General features: G+C 36.9%; 1 protein-coding gene across 5 annotated transcripts in view; it reads left to right on the top strand.

Moving 5' to 3' along the window:
- Window positions 1–20,665, top strand: part of APC (APC regulator of WNT signaling pathway) — an 88,750-nt gene that overhangs the window by 46,868 nt on the left and 21,217 nt on the right. For all 5 annotated transcript variants that reach the window (XM_068175612.1, XM_068175611.1, XM_068175609.1 and 2 more), the window contains 5 exons: window positions 1,033–1,117; window positions 2,038–2,239; window positions 7,898–8,006; window positions 9,488–9,601; window positions 14,850–14,933. In XM_068175612.1, coding sequence (XP_068031713.1) covers window positions 1,075–1,117; window positions 2,038–2,239; window positions 7,898–8,006; window positions 9,488–9,601; window positions 14,850–14,933 — 552 coding nt within the window. In that variant the 5' untranslated portion in view covers window positions 1,033–1,074. The remainder of the gene's footprint in view (window positions 1–1,032; window positions 1,118–2,037; window positions 2,240–7,897; window positions 8,007–9,487; window positions 9,602–14,849; window positions 14,934–20,665) is intronic.

Genomic DNA, 20,665 nt, shown 5'->3' with positions numbered 1-20,665 from the left:
AGTACAATTGTGTGTACATAGTCTGTATATGAAAATTACAGAATAACTTCCATTATTCAGAATTGTTTAATTCAGGTCAAATCTCCTGACTCTTGCTGCTTCTAAAAATATTTTCTATGGCACAGCATGAAAAATGGTTCTTTAAATTCCAGTAAGGGCTTTTTGCCTTGTAGCCAGTCTTTTTTATTTGTTCTTGCCATTGATGCGTCTGTCATGATGATATTGAAAAGACTTTCACTAACTTGCATTTAATTTTCTACATGAATTTAGGCCACTGAGCATTCAAGACCTGGGGGCTTACAGGCCCCTTTAGTGTAATAGTCATTGTTTACTATGATTTTTTTGTAGATCAGAACTATGTTCCTTCAGCTGTATAATTTTATCACACACAGTTTCAATAGCACATGGCAGTATTCTTGGATTTGAATCTTCAGCTGCATGAAGGAATTTACATCTCTTTCTGGTGGGCCTGATGGTGGTTGAAATAGAAGTAGTAATAATACAAATAATAGGAGCCATGAAGGAAACCTAATCTTTTGTTCCCAGGCATGGTAATAGTAGCATTTGTACTAAGAATAACATGATTCTTCTTGTGGCTTTACAGTGATACTAAGGCCTCAAAGAAAACAAATCCTGGGGATTGCTTCTAGTCAAGATACTTTTCTCTTAGTTACATATTCAAAATTTATTTTTACAAGACTGACTGATTTCTCTGTCCTTATATTTCTCCATCTCTTAATTCAAAATAACTGGTATTCACTTTGAGAAGAACTTCCAAATGTTCCAGTAGATTGAACCACCAGATAGTTATGCAAGATACACTTTACATGATGACAGTGCTGGAGTAAATATTGTAGAATATATCTGTTGGGTATTAAAATTATGACACTTGATCACTGCTCACATGAAATATAATTTACATCTGTGTCTCAGCAGCTGTTACATGACTGTGCACTTTAGGGTAGGATAGGATGTATTTACCTTATGTGTTACTATTGTAAGGATTTCTTAATTAGGCTTAATTTCTTATAGGAGGTACTGAAACAGCTAAAAGGAAGTATTGAAGATGAGGCAATGGCATCTTCCGGACAAATGGACTTACTGGAACGACTTAAAGGTAAATCTAGAATTATGTTTTAAGTAGGTTAATTTCTTTGTCCATTGTTTTTAGTTTGGGATAAAATTTTCAAAGTCAATTGTAATTTCTTTCCAGTGCTGACCTTGATGGTTAGGCATAGTCTCAGTGCCTGAACATTTTTGCCAAACATTTAAAGACACATTCTCAGAAAAAAAAGAAAGGTTCTCCATTTTTACTTTTGCTGCTGTAACTCTAGGATTTCACATGAATTGTGTTTGATATAACTCACATTTCTTTCTTCAGAAAAAAAAAGTTAAGTTGGTGTGGTTCCACCAATTTTCTAAATTTGTTTGCATATCCTGCCCTCTTCATGTCATATTACTGGAATTGTTTCTGTCATTCTGCAAATTTATGGCCCCTTCCCTATAGCACGGGCTGGAATGTCTATATCCCCTTGTATGGGAAGTGCCAGCAAGCCCAGACCACTAACTCCCTGTATACATCCATCATCCCTGCCACTGACCCTGAACTTTCATAGGGATGTCTATGTTTAAGAGCCCTGTGATGAACAGGGTAGTCATCTATTACATGATGGTGAAACATTTGCAGGATCTCTGGAAAAGAAATTGTTAGGAAGTGGGTCACAAGGTAATTCACATCATGTTTATGCAAAACTCTGCCCATTTCTTAAGTCTTCTGGGAAGGAGGCAGGCAGGCTTTTGTAGGCTACTGTTCTGATTGCCAGGATTGTAGTTTGGCCACCTGCTCAGATAACTGCTGTTCTCCACCTCCACCATATCCATTGTTTTTGTTCACAGTATTTTCGCTGCATTTCTGTGCAAAATGCTTCCATAAAAAACCACATGGATTTGTTCAGGAAGTAAGAAATTAAGATTATCTTTTTAACTTTGTGTTGCTGAAACTTCAGCTCTGAAAAATGTTTGCTGTTTATTATCCAGAACTGAATTTGGAAAGCACCAGCTTCACTGGGGTGAAGTTAAGGCCAAAGATGTCTGTGCGTTCATATGGGAGCCGGGAAGGGTCCGTGTCGAGCCGCTCAGGGGAGTGCAGTCCAGTCCCCATGGGGTCATTTCCAAGAAGAGGCTTTATGAATGGAAGCAGAGAAAGCACTGGTTACTTAGAAGAGCTAGAAAAAGAGAGGTAAATTTATTTGTTTATTCCTCCAGTATGGTTTGACTTCTAATCTTAATGTGGAAGTTTACTGACACACATAGTATTTAGCTATCATGAATAATATTTTGATCAGTGGTGTATTTACCTGTCATTAACCTTGACAGGTAAAAAACCAGGAATCTACATTTTATTTAGATGCACATGCAGAAAAATACTTAAAGAATCATGAAGTATAATTCAGTTCTGCTTCTTCATATGTGCATTTCATTGTTACTCTTTGTTGGCTGAAGGTTTTTTTTTATTTTGATAAGCAGGTTGTCACTGTCTGAAATATATTTAAGTAGCAAGGGTGAAGCATTCTAACCACCTCCATATCTCCTCACCACTGTTGCTAAATGCTGAAGGTGTAACAAGATGATGGTGAAATCGTTTTCTCTTTATGGTACTCTTAAGTACCATAACTGGTTTATCAATTATTTACTATTAGCAGACATTTACCTAGTGACTTTACTCTCTCAGCAAATGTATCAGCTAAACAAAATAGGTGTTCTTATATTCAAGATGTTGTTCTATCAGATGTTTTGTATTGACAAAATCCTGGAATTTCTTTTCTTGATAGGCAGTGGTACTCATTTATAGGAAGAACATACTTTCGGGTCATAATACAGAATTGTAGCACTTTATCAGTTACTTACAAAGGAAATGCAAAGAGACATGCAGCTGTTTCCACTGAAGCCTTCTTTATTTCTTAAAATGAATCAGACTGAGATACCAGATGTTTTCAGAAGCCTGTCTGCAAGACAGGGTTTCCTAAAGAATTGGTCCTACTGTAATGGATGGGCTATCAAGCTGTGGGCTGCAAAACCAAATAAACTGCAACATAGTATTTTTATGCCTAGTAGACATTAAGTAGCAAAGAAATCCAGTTGGAATTTCTAATAGAAAAGCTTTGTGGGTAACAAGCATGTTGTAGATAGCCCTTTAGAAACCCCTCCTCTAAAGGATTTTCTCTGGAGTTCAGCAAAATTTTTGCAGCCAAGACCTGAAAGGACGATGCTTTTCTTCCAAGATCCAGGTCCTTGGTTTTTTTGGTCCTATCAGCAGAATGAAAGTAACTTCCTGGTTCCATACTGAGCGTGTTGTAGCAACCACTCAATTTTTTTCCTTCTCGTAGCCAGGACCACCACTAATGACACTTGCTCTGTAGTATAAAATATAGATTTCTGAGGCGCTGTATAGGAATATTTAGGAATTTGGGAATCTGTCTACTTGCTTATCTCCATCTTCAAGAGTCTGATGTGTTTGTTATTTACTGTCTTAACAAACTGTGCATTTGTTTGTATTCTTCCAGTGTTGTGTTTTACTACAGATGATACTAAAATCTTTAAACACACTTGGAACTTCCAGTGTGGTTCCAGTGAACTCCTGCTCACTTGGAACAAGCAGTGTTTGTAGCAGCCAGAGTTCTTTAAGGTGATTAACACCTCTGATTTATGATCTGTGATCCTTCCCCATCCTGGTGGATTCTGAGGTGATTGTTCTTTAGACATTTTTCTTGGCAGTGAAGACAGCTTAGGCAGTAAACTAGCCTGTGTTCCAAATAACGCTGGAGAAAAGGGATGAGGATGTTTTAATTTCAGAGTAGCTTAGACACTGTTGCTGTCATAGCTGGTGGGGTAAATATTTGTGCTGTGGAGAAGATGGATGTATGGAGGCATGGCCAGATCACATCTGGCTTCATTATTAGTAAAATGACGGGTAATCCAAAACTGCTCTGTTCTTTAAGCTGTTTCAGAGTACATGTGGAAGCATGTAGGGCATTGATAAGAACCCTGGGTAGCCAAATTAATCAAAACGGGGGGGTGGGGGGGAATAAGACTGTGCATCTAAAATCACTACCATTTCTAAAAGAAAATTAAACACTTATTTTCCTGTGTTTTGTGTATGAACTTGCTTGGCGTGTTTACTAAATTTCTGTGTATCTAAATGTATATATTTGCTAATCAGCTTTGGATTTTTGCACTTAAACAGACTTTCAAGAACTTGTTGAACTTGACAAGCCTAAAATAATTTAGAATAAAATAACACTTTCCAGAAATGCATCAGGAGGCAATTTCCACTCAGTATTTTAACACGCTGGCACAATATATGCTACTTAAGGGCAACAGTGTTTGTGTGAGGACTAAATTATGTATTTAGATATATAGAGCAATTCTGTGAACACCTGGCATCCAGTCAGGATCAACCCACCACACTTGACTGAAAGTGAACTTCTGAGAGGAAGACAATTTATCAATTGATTCGCCTGCCAGAAGAAAGATTAAATAATTGGCACATATCTCATTTGCTTGGCTCTCCTCTGATTCCAAAGTTTAAAAAAACAAAGAGAAAAATGGGCAGTGGCAGTACTGTGCTTTTAAATTGCCAGTTTACAATACTCTAATAATGAAATATCTCTTGCTTTCTCTGGCTATTTCCCGGTATACTTGATAAGAGCATTGTATCAAGAAGAAATTTTTTCAGAGTACACTGCAGGTTAATTTTTTTGTGTGTTTGTCCTTGGCAATTTAGCGAATTTAATAATCTCACCTTTCTAAATTCTGTAATTGGCCACTAAAGATGACAGTCTTCTGTGAAATTTTACATATTTTTATATTTTTATATGAAAATGTTTGTATGCCTTCTTTATTCCTTCTTGTTTATGCCATTTCTTTGATGTTGATTTGGAGCATTTTCCATCTTGTGGCTTCTTTCTTCCATTATGCTTTGTCCTTTTGGCTGGCTGGTAAAACTGACCTCAAACTTTACAGCATCAGCAATGCTTTTCAAGATTTTATTGAAGTGAAAGTATTAATTATAGTTGTAATTTACATAATACAAGTAGAGTAGCATATGGTTTGTTTCCCTTCTCCCTTTTAGCCAGGAATAATATTGACATAATTATGCAGAAAATATTTGAAAAAGAAGTCAAGAGTTTTCTGCATTCATTCAGCTTCCTCTATTGTTGGGAGCTTCAAAAGTGCCATTTGAGAAGTCTTTGAAAAACCCACCCTTCAGAAGAAAGCTCAAATTGAAAGCTTTTTGTTAACTCATAAAACTAGTGTCAAGTTCCAAAAGCTTTCTCCATTTGCTTTGCTGAATTCTCAGTGAACTTGACAGGGTATGACAGAGAACAGAATTTTCTCTGATGCTGTGAAAGTGCTAATGTGAACATCTTAGGGGTATAAAAAAGATGCAATAACTGCACTGTTTTTTTCCATCTTGTTTTTCATGACCAGTAGCAGCTTTTCCACTTTAAATCTTCTCCTAACACCAAGAAGCTCCATGAGGCTGAGAAGCAGCTGTACTTCTGGTTGGAATAGTATCTGAGAGTAATGTTAAACGTGGGGAACAGCTTATCAGACACATCTACAGAGAACTGCTGCTTATTGCTGCTTATTTTCAAGGAAACTGAAGTGCAGCCTCCTGTAGTTGTATCAACCCTTCAGGTTCTGTGCTGGGAGAACTTAAAGACTGCTAAAACCTGAATTCTCACAGAGCAGTGATACCAAACTAGTAATCCCACATGAAGCATCACTTCAGAAGACAAAATGACAATACTAAATTAAACAAGTCGCCCTCAGGTCATGCATTATGTTGTTTATGCAGCACTGATGGTTCCTAAGTTATTTTCTTGCTTCCAGCATCCATTGGGCATGTCAAAACAGATTGAATGACACACTGTGTCACATACTGAATACCCTACATTTCATAAGAGGAACTTAATCACATGTTTACTTAGCTGAAAGTAATCCCTCTGGTTTCTGCTACCAGTTCTTTGACATCCAGAGGCAGAATTAGTTAGTCCTTTCACATTTGCAAGTCCTCAAAAGTAAAAATAATTTTTAAAAGGATTGCATTAATTGTGCTTTTGCAAATTTTATTTCACAGCCTGGACACAACTGATGCCTGGGCACTCAAGGTGGTAAAAAGGGAAACTATGCACAATTCCACTCTGTCTAGAGATTAGGCACTAGGGCTATGTGGGAAGAGAATGGGCAGGTGAGAGGCAAAAAAAGCTTTCTCAACAAGCTTTCCCCAAGCACCGTCTATTAGTTTTGCCTTCAGTCTGTCTTAAGGACTTTAGGAATTTCTGCCAGGCACATCCTTCTTACTGAAGAATTACTGCTGTCCTGCGATACTGCTCCAGTTATCTGCCAAATTATGGTAACTGTTACTTCTTTTCAATCATTTTTATTGTAAACCTTGGCATCCTTAAATCTGTTTCAACATGACTGTTTGATCAAGTCTGGAAATTTATGTCATTTTGTTCATGTTTACAAACATTTAGCACTCTTAGATGTATGTAGTTTTCCAGTCTCACATTCAAGGGGAGAGATCCTCTCATTTAATTTTCCATTTGCACGCAGGCCAAGCCACTTGTATAGGATATGGAATAAATGTTAACTCATCGAAATTAGCTTTAAATATTTTTAAAGCAGGAAATAAGACAAACATATTTGTTTAATTACAAATTTTAAAATTCTTTCTTCTTTATTTTGTGTGGAAGATGGATTACCTTCTCAAATCATGTCTGTGATGCATTATCAAAATAGTCAGGGGAAGTTTATAGTTTTGTTGTATGCTGTGTAATTGTTCCTTAATGACTTACAGTAATTATTCATAATATGTTTGTGTGCTTTATGAAGATTCATTTGCTCAGAACTGCTGCAGCCAGAGAGGGATGCAAAAGTTAAGAGATGGGAAATAATACTGGGCAAACTTGTATGCAGCTTTCAGTCTTCTGGCTAAGTGTTGGTTTTGTCATCTCTGTTAATGAGCAATATTTAAAACATCAGAAGGAAGAACAGTACTCACAGAAAGCATTAGAAAGAAAATAATAAACTTGTATTTTTAAAAAAGTGGCTTTTTTGTTTATTCCTACTAGCCAGATTTTGCTGAAAAAATTTTAGTATATATTTTGAGGAGTATTGTAGACATGAGCATTATTTTACTATATTCATAAGATTTAGAATTATATAAAATTCAGTTCATGAAGGATTGATAAAGTAGTATGTGAAATTTTTAATAAATTTTTTCCTTGGTAGTCTGCATATATTATTCATTTTGTCGTTCCCAGTTATTACTCAGGTATGTAGTATGCTTATGGTACACATTTAAAATATCTTTAACAGCTGTAAATATATCTTGTCTATAACATTTGGTGGAAAATACTGGTTTAAAATATTTTAGATACTGACAGAAATGTCTTGTTTTGTGTGCTTTACCCATAGTTTTCCTATGGGTGACAAAACGAGTAAAAGGACAGTGCGAAGGTGAAAGTTCTCAATTCAGTAATTCAGGATTGAGGGTTGTACATGTTTATTTGACCTTTTCTTAAATGCTGTTTGCACTATACAAAGTATATTTTTGAAAGAAGCGGGGTACAATTAACACACCACTAATAACTGGTTTTGCTTTCACAAAAGGTCTCTTAGCTTTGGATTTCAAAGTGGTTTTTTTAGAGAAATATGTATATTTTTCTCTCATAGATAAGGACCTGAAATGGTTAGCACAGAGGAGTGGATAGGTTGATTAGCCAGGGCCAGGGAACTGAACTCAAATGTCTCCTTAGTGCCTTCTTCAAACCTCCGGATGGAAATGAGGTGTTAATGGTGAGAAAATTCCTCCTTCTGCTTTTAATAGATCTCTGTTGCTTGCGGAGCTTGAGAAGGAAGAGAAAGAAAAGGACTGGTATTATGCCCAGCTTCAGAACCTGACTAAAAGAATCGATAGTCTCCCCCTTACTGAAAATGTAAGTACCTTCTTAGTTCTTGGTGAGATGTCTTGTCTAGATGCTCTGTGTATTTTATTAATTTGGTGACATTCTCTACTATCACTTTAGTTCAAAATTTTTTTTCATTCAGTATGTAATGATAGCTTACCTTAAATAATGCATTTCCTATAGAATTTTACACATCAAAATTCATACATATCAGTGTAAATGTCAGTGAAAACAGAAGAACATTGAGAAGTCATTATGACAAATTAATTGCATGTCAGTACACTTCCTTAACCCTCTTCTCCCTTGTTCTTTTGTTTGGTGGATTTTACTAGTTTTGAGAGTAATATTAGCATATGACAATGTACACAAGAGGTGTTACTTCACGACAATCAGTAAAGTGATTCTATAGCCTATGCAGGTGTTGCTGTAGGCTTTTACCTTGGCATCTCCAAACCATTTACAGTCAAGTCACCATTAGCTGCGATAATAATGTCTGATATCCCACATAATGCAGGATTTCCTGTTAGATGTCAGCAACGTGGATGTATTTGCAGTGCATCCTTTGCACATAGAGTTGGAAAGGTGTGGTTGAGAGAGTGACACATTGATGAAGGATCAGTCAGCCTTTTGGAAATGGAAACAGACGGCAGAAACACTTCTTCAGTGGGCAGAAGTAAGAGAGTCATGGCTGAGCTTAGCAGAGCGCCAGAACTAAGGGAGAAGGCCTGAAAAAGATTATGGGGATCTGCAGTCCATTCTCAAAGCACTGTCAGCTGTATCTGTGTCACTCTGTTGTAGGTTTTAAGGTTGTCTCCTCTGTTCCATAGATAATGAATTCACTTAGCTACTCTTAGGATTAGAATGCATTACTTAACTTCTACACTAAAGGCCTTTTGTGGCAATTTATATCCATTACTGCTTAGGCCAGACGCAGCAAACTGGCAGGTCCCATTTGGTATTTGCAGATGATTGGCTTGTTTTGACTTTCTGAATTGACCTTGGTGAAGTCTTCTGGAAAGACTGCTCTTGGAGACTTATTTATTTACAGACTGAATAATTGACCAAAGCCAGTGAAGAGCTTTGCATCTGCCTCAAAATTTCTTTTAGTTCAGAAGTCATCCCTTAGGCTGTATTGCTGCTCTTTGGTTTAACACTTGTGCTCTTTTCACAGGGTGTGCAGTAGCTTAATACTTTTGAATATTTTTGAAAATGCCAATTCAGATGGCACACATCGCAATTTTGTTGGTAGCAGCCAGATGTTCCTGTAGGGAATTATAATTTCTCAGTGCTTATTCATTATATTTAGCAATTTGACAAAACTCAGGTATAGTCTGCTGGTTGAACATCATTGCGTTCTTGTTTTTCTAATGCAGCCATGTTTTAAGTGTGTATTACTGTTTTGTTTATGAAATTTGTTGTAGAAAAGTAATGGTTCTGCTTTTTGTTCTGAGAAATACATTGTTCACATCAATGGTATTTGCTAAAATGCCGTCCCTGTACTCTGGTTTCAGTTCTCCTTGCAAACAGATATGACCAGAAGGCAGCTGGAGTATGAGGCCAGGCAAATCAGAGCTGCAATGGAAGAACAACTGGGCACTTGTCAGGACATGGAGAAGCGAGCACAGGTAGAGTTTGTCTTTCACCATTAAAAGCAAGGGAAAAAAAGTTTTCCAGCATATTTATTAAATTATTGGTAATTGTATCTTTAAACTGTATGTAAACACAGCATTTAGTTAGCCTTTCAAGTACAAAAATAGGAATCAGGACCTAAGAAATAATAGGACGAAAAGTACCCTCATCTGCCTGTTGTAAATAATCCTTTTGATTCAGCAGATGTAGACAATTTATCCAAGAGAAAATACTTTTTAATGATAATTTCCTTAAAATTTACTGCCATTTTAACTTCAGAAAAGCCAATGTATTTGCAACTGCTTTATTTTGCATCTTTTTTGCTGGGTTTCTTCATGCTTCTGAGTTTAGAATAAAATCCAGCTACTGTTGTTAGTTTTCTTAGCCAGAAAAGATGTATCAGGGAATAATCTTTTCAAACAAGATATTCAAGTAAAATGTAACTCACATACATATCTGGGAGTTGTTTGCTCTCACCAAGAGTTGTTTTGCATTCATGATGAGGATATGTACATACCTAACCACATGGCCCACCCGTTTGGAAGTATAAATCAGAATGCAATCATGTGCAAATCATAAATTAAATAATCAGTTTGTTGCTGGTTATAAAAAATAATCCTCCATACTAGGAAAGCAACAATTTGAATTATTTATTGCCATTTATTTCTAGACTTATTAAATAACTTAGTAAGACTTGAGGGTTTTAAGGTGAATGTCACGATAGTCAGTATTTTCAGTCCAAAGTCTTTTTAGGCATTATCTCCCTGCAAGGTTGACTCAACACAAAATTTTGCTACATGAGAAACATTTCTAGTTTGGTTTTACATTTAACTTAAAGCAACTGTACTGATTACAAGAGGTAATCAGAATAGTTGTTTTAAACTCTAAAGTAGTAATCTAGTGGACTTTTCAGAAAACTCTTGACAGTTGAAAGTATTTAGCCATAGAGATACCCTGCAGCTGTCGGGTTATGTGTGCAGGGATTTGGCTGATGTTCTCAGGCAGGCCCAGGTTCAGTCTGCTTGGGGAGTCACTGGCTCTCATCTGGGAGCTGCAGGTTAGTTACTGAGGTTTATCAGCAGGGGTGATGCCCTCCACAGTTTCAGCTGTGCAGTTTGTGTCAGCCTGTCCCGAGTGAAGGTCCTGCACAGCAAAACTCCTGGGAAAGTTCTGCTGCTGTTAACAGGCTTAAGTTAGAGGAAGATGAATTAAGCTAAATAGGCAGGCTAGGCTGCTGGCAGCATTCTAAATGTGCTCAGGCAGGGATTAAAATAAATTATTCAGACACACAACTTGGCTGTAGTTATATCACTATGTGGAATTAATCAAGCTGACCCTGAGTTTGCTTCTTCCCTAATTTTTAATTTTGGTGGGTGGAAGAATGCTGCCAAGATAATGTGTGAAACATTTTATGGGTTTCTGAATTAATGTTTGACATGGAATCCGTCACAGCTGTTTCACTCTCTCTCTGTATGTGTGTAACACTTACATGCTTGCAGAAGTTACAGTGCCTACTGTGATTATATAAAGATTATTGAATACAAAGTAACTGCTTCTGCATGTGCTTATTGTGAATTTATCTGGAATTCCCCTTGATTTCATTCTGCCAAGGACCAGTGCCAAAAATGTGTAGAAGCTCACTGATGGGCAAATACATAAGAGAAATTTGTGCATTATTTCACTTTGATCTTTAAATGTGCAAAACAAAACATTTGTATTTGGCAAGGATATTCAACTTAGTAGTTTTACCATTTTCTTTCTGCTCAGTATTTTCCACCCAAACTGACTGGGATACACATTACTTTTCAAAATGTAGGCTGAAGGGAGGGAACATTTCAGCCACATAAAGGTTGGCATTGCAGACATCTCAAATTAAGAGTCCCAGAGATTATTCTGTGAGAGAGCTGGTAACCTGCAGTTGCCCAGGTAGTCATTGCACTTTTCTGTAGCTGCCCTTTCTCGTGAGCCTTGAAACAATGGCTTTCTCCCATTTTTTGTCTGGCATGATGCGGCTTTGTTTCCTTCTGAAGCAACTTAACTCACAGCAACTCACTGTTGATGTCTTCTGTGAAGATTGTTCACAAGCACATGCCCAGCAGTTGTTCAGAAAGATAGATAAGAAGGCTGTTGGCAATTTATTTCAGCTGGTTTAACGATTTACACTAACTTGTAAACTTGTAACTGTTCTCTGAAGCCAGTAATTTCACATAGTAGTGCTTACTTAAAAAAAAGGAAAAAAGCATTCTTAATGATGTTTTATTCTTACCTATTTTATTTCTTCAAAGGTTGTAGCCAATATATTTAGTAATAAGTAGTAGCAAACTGTAAGACTGTAAGATATATTCTATATATCTTAAGAAATAAGATATATTTTAAAGTAAGATATATTTTAAAATACTTCAGTTCTAAGAGTGAATTCATGTTCACATAGAATTTATTTTTCCTTCAAGTCAGACAAAAATGATCTTTGTTGTTTTTTTTTTTTTTGTTTTTTTTTGTTTTTTTTTTTTTTTTTTTTTGTTTTTTTTTTTTTTTTGAGGTTAAAATCTTACATTAAATTACCATTCTTATAAGAATTTATCCCACGATCTCTAAAAGTTTGCTAAAACAGCAGACCACTAAAGATACAAGAAAATTTAGATCCTGGAGTTTCACACAGACAAACATTTCAGCACTATTACATTTATATGGTGGTCTTGTATGTATACCAAGCCATTGATGCAGTTGTCTATTATATATGTTTATTTTGGAAAACAACCCAACCAAACAAAAAAGGCAGACAACATTTTAAAAACAAAATGTTATTCCTTATTTTTACTTTTTATATAGTGATTATTTTTCTGTGAGTGGGGAGGAATTTTATTTTTGTTTTGTTAGACATGTTACTGGGGCAGTAAAAGCCAAATAATGTGTAACTTCAAATGTAAAGTTACTTTCTGGAACTATTTTATGTTAATAAAAATTACAAGTAAATGTAATAATAAATGGGAATGTAGTTGAACAAATAGAAATCAAATGTGATATTTCTCAAGTAGGTTCTAAAGTAAAAAACATTGTTGTTGCTTGTTCCATTGTTTTGCCCATTTGCCATTAGGCTCTACCTCTTTGTGACAAGAAATGCATCCCTTTTTTCTGTTTCTACAGTGTTTGGCACAAGGTACAGTTCTGGTTAGTGGAACTCCCCAGTTTCCCTGTACTAGAAAAAATTAATTAGAAGAATGATCTGATTTTAAATCCCTGGACTGAAATTGGAAAGGGTGGACAGAATTCCTGTCCCTTTGGAGGACTCAGTGATACTTGGCAAATCATTCAGTATCTAATTGTTTTCATCTGCACAACTTTTTTTTCTGTGTTTAGGTGCATATATAAAGATACTCAGATATTCTTGATGCCCTTTATTTGCTACATTGCTGGTTACACAGAAAGAAACTCAATTCATGGGAAATTTTGGGCAGACCTGTGTCTTTTGAGTGCTTAAAAGGGGACCTGTAAGAAACTTTTTATCAGGGAATAGTGATAGGAGAAGAGGTAATGGCTTAAAATTCATGCAGAGTTGATTCAGATTAGGTACAAGATAGAAATGTTCTATGGTGGGAGTGGTGAAACACTGGAAGAGGTTGCCAAAAGGCAGCAGGGACCCCATCCCTGGAAACATTCAAGGTCAGAGAGGGCTTTCAGCAACCTGATTTACTTAAAGATGTTCCTGCCCTTGGCAGGGAGTTTGGAGTAGACCTTGGACCTTCCAAGGTCCCTTCCAACCCTGACTATTCTGTAATTGTATAAAATTCAAGTAATTCTTAAGGACAATGATAGACATATTTTGTCAGTCGTGCATTCTGTCACCAATGCATAGATGTTCCCAGAAATACTTTTCTGTTATCTTTCTAACACTTAAAAATTTCTTGAACCAGGAGCAAAGGGTGGGATAAATTATCTGTCTGCCTTTGTGCAGAAGCTTTTATGTGTTTTCCAATACTTTGCTTGACAAAATCAAATCAAATTTATAGCTTAAAGTTACAGCTTTCCAGCTCTACTAAATGTTGATGCTTATGGTGTTTTTCCCACAGTGCTTCTGATGTGTGTTTCAGTAATTCATATTTTGTGATTACATTTTCTTTTGTGTTTCTAAATTTTCTAGATAGCATTGTGTTTCTATTGCATGTGCATCTTCTGGCATTAGCACCTTTTGAAAGTCCATCTTATTTCTATTTTCAGATTATAAATGTGTCAAATAAGGTTGGTTACAATGCTGATCTTTGCAGTGTCCACTAGATTGCTTTTCTAGTATAGCACTGTAAATGTTAATCAAGTAAAGGCATCAGAAAATTTTTCAACAATATGTCCATTTCATTAATCTCTCCATGACACAAAAAAATTACTGTTTAATCAGTTTGGTCTTCTGCCTACATTTAAAGTCAAATAATGTGAATTTATTAAATTATCAAGGTCATACACTTACTGTTTTACAGACTGATAATGCATCCTGTGCTTCACTGTACTATTTGTGTGGAGTACGTGTATCCTGTTACATTTGCAGTCTCTTAACATTCCCTTTTCTGACCACAGAATGGTTGCAGTGGGAAATGAGTAGCAATATGTCTGTAAAAGACTGATTCAAAGATGTCTGTAAAATCCCAGATAAACCAAAGAAGCAGTATGTAGAGTTTTTTTTTTAATATATATATACTTAGCCTGTTAAATTCTTTGAGATTTGTTGGAGAGGAAGATCTCCAAGTTTGGGCAAAAGCAAAATTCTCAAATCAATATAGCAACTGAATGTATAGAAAACTGTCAGCGTCTCATACCTTCAAAGACACTCTGCAAATAAAAATATCTCTCAGATCTCTGTAAGGCAAGTCAAATTCTGATATTTGAGATGAAAGTGAAGTAATTTGCTAAAGATCTGCATAGAACGTCAGTTTCAGAAACAGGAATATTGTGCAAGTTAAGGGGAGCATTTTTTAATACTTAAATGTGTGCTGTGTGACGACCTATTACATCCAAACGAGTATTCAATGTTATTAAAACCCCAACTACTTCCTTCTGTTTTGAATTATTGCAATCATTCCTTTCATTACAAAGAACACTTGAATTACTGCATCTAGTACCTGCTGCATGTACCTACTGAAGTAGGTTTGTTTTTTAGTCAGCAGTATCTGCCAAGAACTCTTCATGCTGTCACTCTGTGCAGTAATCAAAAGGAGTTTTTGAACAAAATCAAATGTGAAAATCCATTCATTTCAGGCAAGGGTGGCCAGAATTCAACAAATAGAGAAGGACATTCTTCGTATACGACAGCTCCTGCAATCACAAGCAGCTGAAGCAGAGGTTAGTGAGCAATAACTTGCCTATTTTTATTGTGGTATGTATATTTTCTCTAAAAACCCAAAAATATTTGAATAAATGGTAGGCAGGATTATTCCCATCAGCTGTTGATGTCACAATTAATCAGGTAGTCAATATTTTTAGACTGTTACTTGCTCTGTTTCTAATGAACTGAGGACGGAATACTTGGATTAGTCCTCATACTACTGTGGAGCTTCTATCAATAATCATATGTAAGTTAAAAGTATAGCTTGAAATTTCACTAAAAATGTCAATGTGCAATGTGCTTATGAAGGCTGAGTCCTGGTTTTAGAAATAATTCAATCAGTTGTACATGCCTTTGTAATTATGAATCTGTGATAAGCACCTTCATGGTTTGCTTGTCTTTTAATAGCAATAAGATGTAAAAAAAAGGATGAATAGAGCTTCTGTCAGACTTCATTATAGAAGCGTGGTATATTTTAGTGTTTAAGTACAGGGTTCTATATTAAGAAATGGAGGATGTTTCCTGTAAATTACAAAGTCCATAGCAGGAATTGCTATTAGCAAAAACTGCTCTTGTGGAAATTCACTTAGAATGTCAGCTCCATTTCTTGTACTGGTAAATTAAATTGCGTGTTTGACATTAATATTTTATTACTTGCCTTCACTCAAAATAGCTACAGAAAAAGCTCAGAGCATCATTTGGATCATTAAAGGATGTATATTTTTCCATTTTGTAAATGGAAATTTTCCACTTGTTTCATAGTTCCAGGATTTGGGGGGAAATCAATTCTTACATGTGATGCAAACCATAGTGTGAGAAATTAAAGTTGCCTGGTCTATTGACATAAGTCAGTCCAGGTGTTTATAGATATTGACAAGATCTCCCTGAGCCTTCTCTTTCTCCAGCTGAACAGTCTCAGTTCTCTCAGCCTCTCTGTGTGTGAGATGCTCGGGACCCTTAAGGACTGCTGTAGCCTGCAGAGGGCTTGTTTCAGTGAATCCGTCATAAATCCAGCTTTATTGTGCTGGGCAGGCCTGAACAGGACTTTGGACACTGAGTGGAGAGGATGAGCTACCTTCCTGGCCCTGCTGGCAATATGCCCCTCACTGCAGCACAGGACACTGTTGGAATTTTTGCCACAAGGCCTTTGAAAGGATGGCCCAGCAGGACCTCCAGGTGCTTCCCAGCTGGACAGCTTGGGCCTGTGCTGGTGCCTGGGGTTGTTCCCTCACAGGTGCAGAACATTGCACTCCCCTTCTTGAACAGCTTGAGCTTCCCCTCAGCCCATTCCACCCACCCATCCAGGTCCCTTTGGAAAGCAGCTGAACCCTATGCTGTATAAGCTTCTCCACCTTGGGGAGGGTGCAGTATGTCCCAGCATGCAGATGTTGGACAGTATTGAACTCAGTTTGCTTCCAGCTGTACTGTGTGCTACTGATTGCATCCCCCTGATTCCCAGCTATTTCAGCAGTTTTCAGTCCACATGCCTGTCCCTGACCTCCTGCTTGCTCCCTGAGCAGCGGTGCAGGGATGTGCCAGGGAGCAGCACCTGGCCATGCCCATTGCCCAGCACAGGCTTGGGAGCTTTCCCAGCAAGGCAGCTCTGCTGCACCTTGTTCTCCCTTGCGTGCCTGTGACCACGGATGTTCTCTTATCTCAGCTGTGTGCATTGCCCTTGTGTTGTCACCAGTCAGGGCTCCTGCTTGCCAGCCCTACCTTCTGTCCCTTGTTATTTCTGGTGTAATGCTCTCCCTGCCTGGTTGACCAGACTCTCAATAGATACTTTTGCCCCATATAGTCAGATGGAGTGTTTATCTTTTACTCTGGTAGAAAAAAAAAGAACAGTATTTTGAACTTACTTGAGCTCAGGGACTCAAACAGCATTGAGATGCTACTACAGAAAAAAGGTTTTGTCATAGTTTTTCACTCCTTCCACCAAATTATTTGGCTGCCTCATACAGTGAAGATCCAATATATTGAAATTTTCATATGATGTGTCTCATCTGGGAAATGCTTGGATATCTCGTTGCATAGTTACATGTTTTAGGACAGACTTACTAGTGTGCTGATGGTGGTAAAGGAGGCAGTCGCTAGACACATCCTAATACTTTACAGTGTGTTTTTAGTCATTTCCAAGTGATGTGCATCTCCTACAAAGAACAGCTAGATCTAATTCTGAAATTGTGTGGTGGTGCAGTCTCTCTGCAAAGTCCATATAACTGAAAAATACAAACATGAGACATTTTTTATATTTTTATCCTGTGCCTGATACTGTTACTGAGCAAGTATATTTCTTTAAGAAGAAATCTATGTAGTAATGGGGAAATGCTGGAAAATTCTTTTAACCTCAGCAGAACAGTGTTTGATCCCTGTATTTGTGGTTAATGCTTAGTTTTGTACCATACAGTGCTTAGTACAAATGCCAGAGATTAGCCTTGTGTTAACTGCCTACATCTGTAACTAATAAGTTGTGTTCCAGCTAATGATTCCTTATTTACTTATATCAGTAATTATTATGTACTAGCTGATATGTTCGTTTTGAGAACAAGGATTGTGTGTGACAGCAAAGAATAAGAGAAGTACATTATGGCCTGATCACATGTTTGAGATACTCTCAAGGATAAAAGATTCATCAGAAGGTCTGAACTATATCCAGATAAGTCCATGGAAATAATTAGCATATATGCATGTATTCAGGAAATGTGATGAATATGTATTTGTTTCAGGAGTATACTCTGGTCTGTTAGTCTGTTACTGAGCATGCTTCAAGGAGAATTCCCCATGCACTAAGCACTGGTAATGAAGAAACGTTGGTTTTCTGACCTGGTAAATTGGATGGAGAGTTTATTTCTGTGTTTCCGGTGCCAATAACAAAATTGAATGTGCTTCTTCTGTTATAAAGATCTCGTAACAACAATAATAATTATCCCAGCTTGTCTGCTGATACAGTAGGTGCTGTGGTGATGCCAGTCACTGTGGAACCTAAGTGCAATATATCTTGAAGAGTAAGACAAACATAATGCTGCAGCTTAAAATCAGCTTTTGAAAATCAATGAGCAGAGAAAATCTCTCACACATATTTTATCACATTTTTAAGGTTTGGCAAATTGCTAAGTCTTGTGAATGATTCTAGAAAAAATTGAAGTAATTTACCTGCAAGTGGTGGTGTCTTCATCCACTGTAGAGTTAGACCTGTCCAGAAAGAATTTTCAGTTGTTGGGTACAGTATGAAATTATTTAAAAGAAAAAAGGAAATTTTTGGCAGTAGTGGTACAGGCCCTTCTTTCATAATATCTGTAACTTGAAAATACTTCCATTAGGCAGTGTTGCCATAGATAAAATGTAAATTGTTTTCTTCCTGAGATTATGTTCAGCAGGTTTTAAACTGTGATGGACAGGAGCATTCTCAATGATTTGATTCACAAGACTTTATTTTGTCTTCTAATCAACTGTAGCAAAATTATTTCTTACAGTTTCTTAGTTTCATTTGTTGCATTTTCCATTTTCTTATATATGTCTTACGTATAAATGTATATCTATTGTGTTTAATATGGAGTAGTGACAATTCCTAATGAATATATAAGTGTCTGCTTTGGTATCTCACATTGACAAAGCATTAGCTAAAATTATGTGTAATTGGCTTTCTTAGCAGAAATAATCAAGGTCTACTGTGCTAGCTAGAGTTTATAATTTTCTACTAATAAATACATGGAAATTGATAATTCTTGCTGTCTTTAGAAGCACTTAGAAAATTGTGGCAAATGTGATGGAAGGAGGAGCTCTATGTCCCTGTAATCAGCATATGCAGTCTCCCACAATTTTGCTGCAAGAGCAAACAAGTGAACTCTGTCAAACTGACTTTCATGGTCTGATGCCAAAATTCAGCAATGGTAGAGGTTACAAACCCAGCTTAGGCCTCCTCAAAAGTCATGCCTCAAAACAGGTGGTGCAGTTTAACCCAGGGGACTAGGGCCTTTCTCTGGCAGCTGTGCCTCACGTAGGGCTTACAGAGCCTGCTGCTGTTCACATGCTCTGGTTCTTTGCTGATATGGTTGGTATCATCTGTATTTTCTTCCACAGGTCCTGTGTTCAGTGTTGAAAGGCACCATGAAGGAGGGACATGCTTTCAGTGGTTATATTGCCTTTCTAACGATTAATCTGCAATCTGCTAGATGAATATTAATTTATTTACAGTAATACTGTATCTATACAAAAATATATTTACATTATCCATGTGCATGGATATGTGCTGTTTTCATATATAATAAATAAATATGTTTAATCATATTATACATTATAATAATATAATACATATTTATATAAATACTCCACTTTCAATTAATAACCTGCTTTCTGCTGCCTGTGTTGTTATTAACTCCTTTGTGCCAGTCTGCATGAAGAGGACAGCTCACTTCAAATTACTTCAGTGGCTGAAGTGGTAGGGAGTCTTCACTGAGAACTCACAGATTTGAAGTTCAAGTCCAGCTGATAACTCATGTGACAGTAATGGGGTTTGCACATTGCGAGCACATTCTTCATTTCAAATCAGATAAACTCTGCTAGTAACTGTTAAAAACTGCCTTGCAAAATAATTTGTGTGTTGAGTTGACTACGTTTTGTATTGGCATGTTCTTGAGAGTGCTTAGGGGGAATGGGAAGGCATCTATCTCATTCATAAATAGTATGTAGCAAACAAATGTATGTTAATAGAAGCAGAGAGTGTTAAAGGAGAGCAGAAACTTTTCTTGTCAGGGAATGAAATATCTGTGTCTCTGCTGTGGATGCAGCAGAACTATTTAATAGATACACCCCATTTTCACCACCCCGCCACAACCCCCAGGAGTGTTCTTAGAAGAGGAGTATATTCCCTCTCAGGTGACCCAGTGGGTCAGAGCCCTGCTAATGAACCATTCAGATTTTCACCTCTAGGCATGTCCAGTACTGCTTTCTTTGTGCTTTCCAGTCATTTAGTTACTGGAAAAATCTGTCTCAATTCTGTCAAACTCATAATTTACACTTTATTCAAGATTGAAATGTGTTGTGAGACAGGAATTCAGCATTATACTGAATTCACCTCATGTACAGCAAGGCCTGATCTTGACTGGGTGCCCCACTCTTGTACTGAGAACCAAAATGTCTTCAGTTACTGTATGAGCATCAATAGCAGTTTCATTTCATACACAGTGACAGAGAAGGTGAAAATGTAGAGATCAGATTTTAAAAAGTAGTAACATTTTGTGTCCTAAATTACTTTGAGATTTGCTTTGTGGCTTGCTTACTTTCCATAAGTGAAGGTATAATGTCAAGGAATTTGTTACCTATAATTGTTTCCAGTTTTCTCGTATTACTAGTTTGTGTAATATCCTGCATTTTTACATACCTTATTCCATTAGTTCAACTGTATTTTCACTTCTAAATTTATCCCTAAATTAATCACTTCACATGCTGATTACTGGTTTCTGAAATTCTGCTCAGTGTTAAGTGAGACTCATGTGTCTTAGATGAACAAAACAGAGTTATTTATGCCAGTGATCCTGTATGAATTTAATCACTGAGAGTATCCAGAGATGTTCCAGGGTATGTACATTGAAGAGAGGGATTGCTAAAACTCAGAGATAAATATCCTTAAAGCAAGATGAGGCAGACTGTGATATCCTAGGCTCTGCAGCTCAAGAATATTGCAGAGCCACATAGAAACTGCATGACATATACCATATGTGGCTGAACAAATTAATTAAGATTGTGTTGT

The sequence above is a fragment of the Anomalospiza imberbis genome, chromosome Z (genome assembly GCF_031753505.1).
Source record: "Anomalospiza imberbis isolate Cuckoo-Finch-1a 21T00152 chromosome Z, ASM3175350v1, whole genome shotgun sequence".
Taxonomy (NCBI): Eukaryota; Metazoa; Chordata; class Aves; order Passeriformes; family Viduidae; genus Anomalospiza; species Anomalospiza imberbis.
The sequence above is the reverse complement of the archived record's forward strand: the minus strand, read 5'-3'. Positions and strand labels throughout refer to the sequence as shown.